The 10,790-nt window shown below is 43.3% G+C and overlaps 1 protein-coding gene across 1 annotated transcript; it reads right to left on the bottom strand.

Moving 5' to 3' along the window:
• Positions 1–667: 667 nt before the first annotated feature.
• On the bottom strand, positions 668–2,110 carry LOC101593826 (sperm motility kinase Z-like). Its single transcript, XM_004664394.3, has one exon. It carries the CDS (start codon positions 2,108–2,110, stop codon positions 668–670), a length of 1,443 nt encoding a protein of 480 aa, XP_004664451.3.
• Positions 2,111–10,790: the final 8,680 nt, after the last annotated feature.

The following is a 10,790-nucleotide window of genomic DNA, read 5'->3' as shown; positions in this document are numbered from 1 at the left end:
CACGGGGGTCAGTCTGCCCCTTGGCTGTGGGGACCATGTCGAGATGCTGCTCACCACTCTTCTGTGATCTGGGGGCTTCAACTCCAGGGAACGGGGAGTCCTCACTGGCAGCTGGGGGAGTGCAAACTTGCTCACTGGCAGGAAAATCGGTATGCTGGCTGCTGAAAAAGAGGAAAATAGAGCTCCCAACTGACCCAGGCATTCCCCTCCTGGGCATCTACGTGAAGGCCTCCATGCCTCATTGCAGAGATATCTGTGGAGGACAGTGTAAGAACCACAAGCTGGGAGGGAAGATCCAGATCCCACCCCCGCCCCCCACCCCGCCCCGGTGACTGCCTGCTGTCCCAACCCCGCACCCATCACTCCATGGTGAGGACCAGCAATGCCGCTGAGAAGAGCCCTCAGTGGAATGGGGGCACGGAGGAGAGAAATGATGGTACCACCACACGATGCATGCACACAGGTTTCTATTAATCCTTTTCCCCCTCAGTGTTATGGGAGAGGAGCGGGAGAGGGGACTGCAGGAGGAGGAGGAGGGCAGCTTGCAGGAAAGGCTTAATGTGAAGACTGCTCAGGAGGACCTTTTCTCCCCTTTCCTGCCACAACCCCAGGGTATACACACCTCTCTGTCCTCACTTCCTTACTGACCCCAACTGGGCCCTGGCACTCACCCTGGGAATACCCGATTTCTGTCACTTGAGCCCTGGTGTGGCCTGACACAGGAACACAGTTGGCGGAAGCAGTGCTGTATTCGCTGCCACAGCCTCCAGCGCCTTCTTGGGCCCTGAGTAGGGGCTGCAGGCTGGTCTGGGCCTTTAGGAGCACAGGTGGAGGCTGCTGATGCTTTGCAGGGCTCTGGATGGCTTGCCTGGCCTTGGCTTCCCTGCGCCGAGGCTATATGCTTTTCTATCTTTTCTGGAAACTCCAGACTGCTCCACTGGCCAATCGTATAACAGGGGGATGCTACAGGGATGGCGGTGCCTTGAGCCGTGAAGGGCCAAGGAGAAATGGAACCCTGGGTGAGAGTGGCCATATTCTGTATGATGGGGGCACTGGACGCTCTTCGTATATTCAGAGGAGCCTGCTCACCTTCCTTGGGCTGCTTTTGCTCTTTAAGGCTTAGCTGGGATTTTGTTCGTTTGAGGGCCAGGGAGAAGTGAGAAGGATGAATGTGGGTGGGGAATTGTGTCTTCCCAGGACTTGTTGTGTCTTGGGCCTTGTCCTCATGCTTCCTGCATGCCTGGTGCTCTAAGAACAGATAGACTGCCATTAAGCTGTTGAATTGCCCTTCCATAATTGAAATACAAGTCTCTCTTGTATTTAGCCCAATAGATTTCATGGCAACCAGGATGGCAGGGTCCAGCCTCTTGTGGAATGTCTTCCCTATTTTTGAGGGAGACTCTTGGCCTCGCTGGAGCCATGGGTGTTTTATCACCTCATTTGCGGCACTCCTCTGATCCGGACGAACTTTTAGCAGGTGGCTGATCAGATCTCTCACTTCTTCGGAGACGTGACTGGGTACTTCGTACTTCCCCCTGATTATCTTCCGTCTCTGCTCCTTCCGCGTCGTTGTCCATTCGAATGGGCGAGTGCCAGTGATCATGTGGTATAATAGGACGCCCAAGGTCCACATGTCTTTCTTTGAGGCATCATAGGGCTGATGCATGAAAACTTCGGGTGGGATGTATGAAAACCCCCCACAGTACGTGGTGAACTTCTCCCCTGCTCTGAACGTCGTTGCCATGCCAAAGTCTATTAGCGTGACCTTGCCTGCAGCATCCATCATGATGTTGTTCGGCTTGATATCCCTATGGGCTATCCCTCTGTCATGGCAGTAGCGAACGGCTTCCACAACTTGCCGGAATATCGTGCGGACCTTCTCCTCCTCCATGCCCCCCTTTGTGATGTGCTTAGACAGCGTGTCCTGGCACAGTTCCTGAACCAGATAGATGTTCTGTTCTGTCTCAATGATTTCGAATAGGGTGACAATATTGGGGTGATGCAACATCTTCAAGATGTCCACTTCTGACTGAACGTATATGAATTTCTCATCCAGCTTGTTCAATATTTTGATGGCAACGAACACCCCGGTAAGTCGGTGTCTCGCCATCCTGACTCGCGAACAGCCTCCCTGGCCTATCTGGTCCATGAGCTCATAGTGAGACCAGAGGGTCTCATCAGAGTGAAGAGACATCGTAGCAAGGCTACAGATGCCAAATAAAAAGGTAAATTAAACTATAAATGAAATATGTAACTAAGAAAAAAAGCTAAAATAAAAAACCAAAATAAAAATCAAAACTATAAACCAAGCCAGATGAAAAACAAGTCCCACACCAAAGACTCCCCAAACCAATGAAATCAGAAAGTAATATCAAAAGATGCCAAATAATAAACTTCCAAAGGCCAAAAGAAATGAAAACTTGAAAGTAAAGATAAAAATAAAAAGTGAACTATGTAGTTAATAAAAGAAATTAAAATAAAAAGTCAAAATAAAAATCAAAACTAAAAACAAAATCACAAAAGAACCAAATTCCCACACCAACAATAACCCAAAGAAATGAAACCGTAACGTAAATTCCAAAGATGAAAAATAATAAACTTAAAGACAAAATAAAAGCAAACTCAAAAGTAAAGGTGAAAGTAAAAAGCTAATAAGATATCTAGTCAACAAAAGAAATTAAAATAAGAAATCAAAATAAAAATCAAAACTAAAAACCAAGCGAGAAGAAAAACAAGTCCCACACCAAAGTCTACCCAAAGAAATGAAACCAGAAACTAAATCCCAAAGATGCAAAATAATAAACTTCAAAAGGCCAAAAGCCAAAAGAAATGAAAACTCAAAAGTAAAGGTGAAAGTAAACACTAAATAAAATATGTAGTTAATAAAAGAAATTAAAATAAAAAGTCAAAATACCAATCAAAACTACAAACAAAATGAAAAATAACAAATTCCCTCACCAACAATAACCCAAATAAATGAAACAACAAAGTAAAATCAAAAGATGGAAAAAAATAAACTTGAAAAGGGCCAAAAGCCAAAGGAAATGAAAACTCAAAAGTAAAGGTGAAAGTAAAGAGTAAATGAATTATATAGTTAATACAAGAAATTAAAATAAAAAGTCAAAATACCAATCAAAACTATAAACAAAAATAATAAATAAACAAACTCCCTCAGCAACAATAACCCAAATAAATGAAACAACAAAGTAAAATCAAAAGATGGAAAAAAATAAACTTAAACAGGCAAAAAGCCAAAAGAAAACTTAAAAGTAAAGGTGAAAGTAAAAAGCTAATGAACTATGAAGCTAACTAAGGAAATTAAACTAAGAAATCAAAATAACAATCAAAACTATAAACCAAGCCAGAAGAAAAACAAATCCCACCCCAAAGTCTACCTAAAGAAATGAAATCAGAAAGTCAAATACAATGATGCAAAAAGAAATAAATAAACTTCAAAAGACCTAAATCAAAAAGCAACAAAAAAAACCACACACACAACTAGATCACACACACTAACAGTCAACCACACAAAACACCTCTCCTCTCCTGTCCTCTCCTCTCCTCAATAACCGCACCAATCACCAAATCACCACTCCTCTCCTCTCCGCTGTCCGGGTCCACTCACTCTCTGCTCTATGTTGACCCGGACAAAATCCAGAGCTGGCCAGGCCCCCTTATATCTGCTTCGGGGGTTCCATCACCATGGAACCATGTGAGGTCATAGAGGGCATGGACCAGTCAGGGCTGCTCAAGACCAAGCGCCCCAAAAGGGGTTTCACTGTGTGTGACTCAGGTGGGCCATGGAGGTTCACATTTAGGCCTTTGGAAGTTAAAGCCTGGAGGATGTTTCATGTCCTTTGGGGTCTGCTTGGAAAGTCTGTAATACCTTCAGTTTGAAAGGCCTCTGCTCTCTCCATTCACCCTGGTTCTTTCCATCTCATTCTCAGTGAAGATCCAGTGCTTGTTGCCCCTTCACTCATAGTGAGAGAGATGTGTTCTCAGCAAACCTAACCCGGTGATTATTAACATCTATGACATGATGTAAAGATCCCATTCTTGGTATTGATTGTCAGGATCATTTTATGTAATCCTTGAATCTTTCACATTCCAGAAACTATCTTAACGTGTCCACTCTGGTTATCTGGAAAGGGACCCAACTGAACATGACTGGGGCCATGTCGGCTCCGGCCAATCCCGCCTGCCAGGTGACCCCGGTGTGAATCCCAAGCCCTATAGGACCGAATCACCAGGGTGGTCAGTGCAAAGGGCTGTTGACCGCTGGTACACATTTTTTTTTAAAAAAATTTCAAACATTTACCATTGTAAGCATTGTCCAAAAGTGAATTTGAATACTGTCTTTGTCCAAATTCAACCTAACGGTGGAGCTAAGGTTCGGTGTCTGTCGGGACACAGCGTCCCTCACACTCAGTTCTGACGCAGGGTTGTAAGCAAGGGGACAGTGTAAAGAAACAAGAATGCACGGATTCAACTCTCCTCAGAGCACAAGATTAGAACTATTCCACTTAAATCAGAATAGCCTCAATATCCAAGACCTCTCAGTGCCTACCAATACCCACACAAGACCGTCATAATAGGAGAAAAAGATGATGACATCAAATTAAAAGAGAGACTAATGGACAGAGGGAGGGGACATGCCGGAGAGCAGAGCAATGAAGGAGAAAGTGGGAGAGGGTGGGGGAGGGAAATACCATGGTTTGTTGTCTGTAAGTATAGAAGTTATCAATAAAAAAAAAGTATAATAAAAAAATTTTTTAAAAGAATACTCGAATTCAACTCTCCTGGAAGCACAGGATTGGAACTATTTTACTCAAATCAGAATAGCTAGCTGGAAATGCCTTTTGGTAACAGCCAGTGCATGAGGAACTCGGTGTTGGCTGAAGGTTTTGATGCACATCAACCCCAAAGCTCTGCAGGCTACGATAGTCAGGTTCAGAATTTTCTGCAACTTCCAAGACAGTGCCGAACTCCCTGTCTTCAATCTCTCTGGACTGTCAATGCTGTAACGCGTCCAAAACAAACGCTCTTTTGTTGTTCGTGCTGGGGATGGATTGACCTCAGGGCCCGTGCATGCTCGGCAAGTGCTGCATCACTGAGCTACAGGAAGTTTTCTAATGGCTTAGCCTCTTTGTTCTTAGTTGCAGTATAATATCCTGGATGGACCTCCAAAGATACAGCTATTTGGAAGAGTAGAAAAGGAATGCTTAGATCATTGCAGAAAAAGGGTTGAGCTAATCAAGTTCAAGTTTAGGACTACCGACACCTCACGCTGGACTGTGTTTTTTTTTTTATTTTTTTTCTATTTTATTTATTTATTTGAGAGGGACAGACAGATAGAGAATGAGGCTGAGAGAGAGAGAGAGAGAGAGAGAGAGAGAATGGGCACCCCAGGGCCTCCAGACACTGCAAACGAACTCCAGAAGTGTGCGCCCCCTTGTGCTTCTGGCTAACGTGGGTCCTGGAGAATTGAGCCTTGAACCGGGGTCCTTAGGCTTCACAGGCAAGCGCTTAAATGCTAAGCCATCTCTACAGCCCTGGACTGTGTTTTTTGATTAATGTACATTTTATCTAATTTTCCTCTTGTATACAGATGACCCAGAATGCCATAGAAAGTTAGAGATAGACATGAAAACAGGCAAAATTAAGACCCCCTGCCAAAGGCATTGGGCCTGTCAGTTGGAGAAGGTGGTTTAGCAGTTAAGACTCTAGCTTGCAAAGTGTGATGGCTCAGATTCAACCGCCGAGTACCCAAGGAAAGCCACATGCACCAAGTGGTGCATTCATCTGGAGTTCCTTTGCAGCGGGAGAAGGCTTGGCACTTCCATTTTCTTTCTTGCTTACTCTCCCACTGTTCTCTCGGGCAGTGGTAATAATGAGTAATTTTTTATAAAAAGAATCAAGTGCAGACAGATGCTTAATGTTGGGGTTACTGGAGAGAGATACCATGATAATTTATCATGGTAAACATGCAAGAAGGTAGATGCCAAAGCTCTGATCACATGACAACAGATTTCACAGATAAGGGAGCCCCACAGGGCCTAGGGCAGGCAGAAGGGGACGGTGTGTTTGAGTATGGAAAGACCTGGAGAGGACCTCCCTCTCTTATTGTCCTCTTATTTTGTTATGCTCAATTAAAAAATGTATTTATTTGCAAACACACACACACACACACACACACACACACACACACACAGAATGGGCACAGTAAGGCTACTGCAATGAGCTCCAGATGAATGCACCACTTTGGGCATCTGGCTTTACTTGGGTACTGGGGAATTAAACCCAGACAGTTAGGGTTTGTGAGCAAATTACTTAAGTGTTGAGCCATCTCTTCAGCCTGGCTTTTGGTATTTTAGTTAAGATCCTCAGAATGACAAATAATTCTGTAACCCCATACACCAATTAAAGTTATGTGCACATTCTTTGAAATTATAGTGGAAGAAATTATGTAATCCTGACTATAATTTATCTTTCCCTTTCAGTAAATTAAAGGGATGGGAAGATTCTAATTTAAGTGTCAAAATGTTAGTCCTCTTTATGATTACAGAAAAGTAGAAAAATCATTTGCTTAGTGGGTAAAGTAATGGCTTAGAAGACATAGGTGGCCAGACATGATGGCACACGCCTTTAATCCCAGCTTTGGGAGACATAGGAGGAGGATCACCATGATTCAAGGCCTCCCTGAGACTACAGAGTGAATTCCAGGTCACCCTGGCCTAGAGTGAGACCCTACCTTGAGAATACAAAATGAAGAAGGAGAAGGAGGAGAAGACGATGTCACAAGGGATTTCAAAATCCCAATTATTTATGATTCACCAGCAAGTTTAGTAAATGCTCATCAGTACTTTTTTCTTATCATAGAAAAAATGATTCACGAAACACGGAATTTTGTTTAGCTTGTGGAGAAGGACCAGTGTAAGGGAGTGTGTGTTGTGTGTTTAACAGTTTGACCCAGACAAGGAGACTGGGGAGAGACAGATTTACTCACTCTGGTCCAGGCTGACCTGGAATTCACTCTGTAGTCTCAGGGTGGCCTCAAACTCATGGCGATCCTCCTACCTCTGCCTCCCCAGTGCTGGGATTAAAGGCGCGTGCCACCACGCCCGCCTTAAAGTGTATTTTTACGTGTAGAAGTTCACACCACCTCCATGATCACTTCTCACGCTCATGGCTTCTGTAGGAGTTCGCACCTCCTCTGTGCTTATTTTCTCATATGTAGGACGTGCGTAGCAGCGCACGCCAGCACTGGTGATGTTTCTCCCTCATGACTTTGCTGCTGGGATGTTCATCACCACCATGCTCGATTCTCTCACGCTCATGTCTTTCTGAGGATTTCCCACCACGGCTGTGCTCATTTGCTCACACCTCATCACGTGAGTGGGATTTCAGTCTATCTATAGGCTCGTTCCTTTCCTAGTTTCCTTTGCTGTGCTTATAAACTTTCCCATCTTTTATTCTCATACTATGAAATAATGATGTCTTGGTTACTGCCCTTCCACATGTCTGAAAGTTCTCTCCCCGCTATGCATTTATCCACTAGCCTTTGTGGTTTGGCTTCTTAGGTCTAATAATAGCTTCAACTTGCTATGCTGTAAACAATAAAATTCTGGATTCTGATGTGTTAAGAAAGTTTCCTTGATATTCGCTCAGTCTTTCTTATCTTTGCACAACACTGTACACTGTCATTTCCAGAAAAGTCCTTTTCTGGCATCATCTCTAATTGTTTTGTTTCTTTTTTTCACTGTCTTTAGCCTTCAACTAGTGGGCACTGTTCTCTGAGGTTGCTCTGTCTCCTGCTTTCTATATTGTCTATTTTCTTCAGTTTTCGTCAAGAGCAGAGCAGTGGTCAAAAGCAAAACTGGGGCTGGAGAGATGGCTTAGCAGTTAAGCGCTTGCCTGTGAAGCCTAAGGACCCCGGTTCAAGGCTCGGTTCCCCAGGTCCCACATTAGCCAAATGCACAAGGGGGTGCACGCGTCTGGAGTTCGTTTGCAGAGGCTGGAGGCCCTGGTGCACCCATTCTCTCTCTCTCCCTCTATCTGTCTTTCTCTGTGTCTGTCGCTCTCAAATAAATAAATAAATAAATAAACTTAAAAAAAAAAAAAAAAAAGCAAAACTGCCTGGATTCCGTATCCAAGTGGCTTCACGCGGCTGTGTCCCCACGTGAGAGCTGCCCAGCTTCTGTGTCGGGGTTATTGGAGGAGCTCCTGCAGCGTCGTCACCTGAATATCCGCAGAAAGCTTTTAAATATTGCTAAAGAATATTTTGTTTCTAGTTTTGGTAATTAGAATATAATGATATTCTGATATCATTCTTGAAAACTGAAATATACTCATGAGTTATGCTTTAACTTATAATTGTAAGAATTCTTCTCACTGCACAGTTTTATCAATAAACACAAGAACACAAGAGAGTTATCTAAAGTACTGGAGTTTCATATATATATATATATATATATATGTATGTATGTATGTATGTATGTATGTATGTATATATATATATATATATATATATATATATATATATATATATATAGTCAATTTTTGTGATTTTTTATGAGAGAGAAAGCAAGAGAGAGAGAGAGATTGTGTGCGTTGGTGTGCCAGGACCTCCAGCCACTGCACTTGGGCTCTAGATGCCCATACCACCTTGTGCCCATGTGCGAACGGTGTGCTTGTGCCACTTTGTGTGTCTGGATTATGTGGAATCTGGAGAGTCAGACATGAGTCCTTGGGCTTCACAGGCAAATCCCTTCTCCCCTCAGCCGTCTCCCGGCCCTATACCGTGTGATTTGATCACCTGCACCCCCACCTACCCTTGCTGCTCCCCTCCAACTGTTCTGAACTGATTCTTTCCAGTTTCTTTCATGTTTCTTTTTTGTCTGTTATCTACTGAGTTTACTTAGGGTCACTGCATGAGTACCAGCAGTCACATTGCTGAGGAAAAGCTCCCATCCCCCTTGCTAACCAGTGACCTTCCTGAGGCTCCTCTGGTAGGGACGGGTGTTCTCCCTTATCAGTAGAATAAAGCCTGGGAAACACTGTAAACTTTGCTAATGTAGGGGCTGTATTGACCATGTTTATAAAATTCTATAGAGTAGATATTTTTTAATGTCATTTATTTGTCATTACTTTATAGAGATAGGTTATTTCTAAGTAGCCTCCAATGTGGAATCCTCCAGTCTCCTCTTCCCCTGCGAAGGGCAGAGATGACAGACCATGGAGTAGACATTAACTCTCAAGAATAAAGTGATACGTTTTTAGATTTTAATGTATTTTTATATCTTAAAATATTTGTATGTGTTGATGAGGAGAGATAGAGTAATTGTGGACATGACAGGGCCTTGGGCACTGCAAGTGAACTTCAGATGCATGCGCCACTTTGTGCATCTGATGTTATGTGGTACTGGGGAGATCATACTCTTTGCAAGCAAGTATCTTTAACTGCGCAGCCATCTTTCCTGCCCTATATGTTTTTAATATTAAGAATAGACTATGCTGCAGGTTACTTGCATTGTTTCTTAGTTTGAGACAGGAAAGTACATAGTAAATTCCAGGTAAGTGTGGGTTAGAGTGAGAACCTACAAAAAAAAAAAAAAAAAGCTGGGTGTGTTGGAGCACACCTTTAATCCCAGCACTCGGGAGGCAGAGGTAGGAGGATCACCGTGAGTTCCAGACCACTCTGAGACTCCATAGTGTATTCCAGTCAGCTTGGGCTAAGAATGAAACCCTACCTAGAAATCAAAAAATAACATTAATAATTAATAAAATAAAATAAAGCATGCTAAGGAAAGGACTGACCTCTTTGGAATAATATAGTGTACACATGTGTGCACGCACATGTGTGTGGATACGTCGGTACATATTTATATACATGCAGAGACAGGGATAAACAAAGGCATTTCCTAGCAATGTGATTCAGATGGTTGTTAAGAACATAGCTTCTGTTACAACTTTCACTATTATTTGAACAATTTTTCATGCACTCAATACCCTTATCAACTTAATGGTATTTGAGAATTTCAAGGTAGCAATGTGACTAAAATTAATTTCTCCTAAACCATTAAAACATTGAAGCACTGGGCGTGGTGGCGCACACTTTTTATCCCAGCACTTAGAGGCAGAACTGGGAGGATTTCTGTGAGTTCAAGGCCACCCTGAGACTACAGAGTGAATTCCAGTTCCGCCTGGGCTACAAACCCTACCTCAAACAAACAAACAAAAAATAAGCAAAACAAACAAACAAAAATACAATATTAAAAAAAAACATCAAACACTGAAAAGAAAAAAAACAGAACACTGATGAGTTTGATGTGTATTTTTTCTGTGTTATACACAAAGGCACTTGGAAAATTATGCTTCCTCACATCGAAAAAGTTAAGGCGAATCAAGACTATCTATACCTATCAAAACAATTCAAATATGTAGGTGTAGGAGAAAATCAACTAGAGTCAAGCTCAGAGTTCTAGAGAATCAAATGAAGGAACAGGTGCCCAGTACTTTAAAGTTACACATGCAGGCCCTCAGCTCTAACTGCGCTGTTCAGGGACTGCTGTTTCCCTCTGAGGTCTGACAGTATGAGACCACAAGCTTGACCCCAAGGACAAGGACTAAGGGGCTGGACTCATCCCAGGCTCAGCCCACCCCGTGGCAGCCTGCCCAGGCTGGGGGATTGCTCTGGGTTCTGTGAGCAGACTGCAGCAGAGAACACCACGCTCCGTGCACTGCCCAGCAAGGCGTTAGAAGGAGGAGGGAGCTCTCCCTTGGGTTGGGAG

The sequence above is a fragment of the Jaculus jaculus genome, chromosome 22 (assembly GCF_020740685.1).
Source record: "Jaculus jaculus isolate mJacJac1 chromosome 22, mJacJac1.mat.Y.cur, whole genome shotgun sequence".
NCBI lineage: Eukaryota > Metazoa > Chordata > Mammalia > Rodentia > Dipodidae > Jaculus > Jaculus jaculus.
This window is presented reverse-complemented; position numbering and strand designations above follow the sequence as displayed.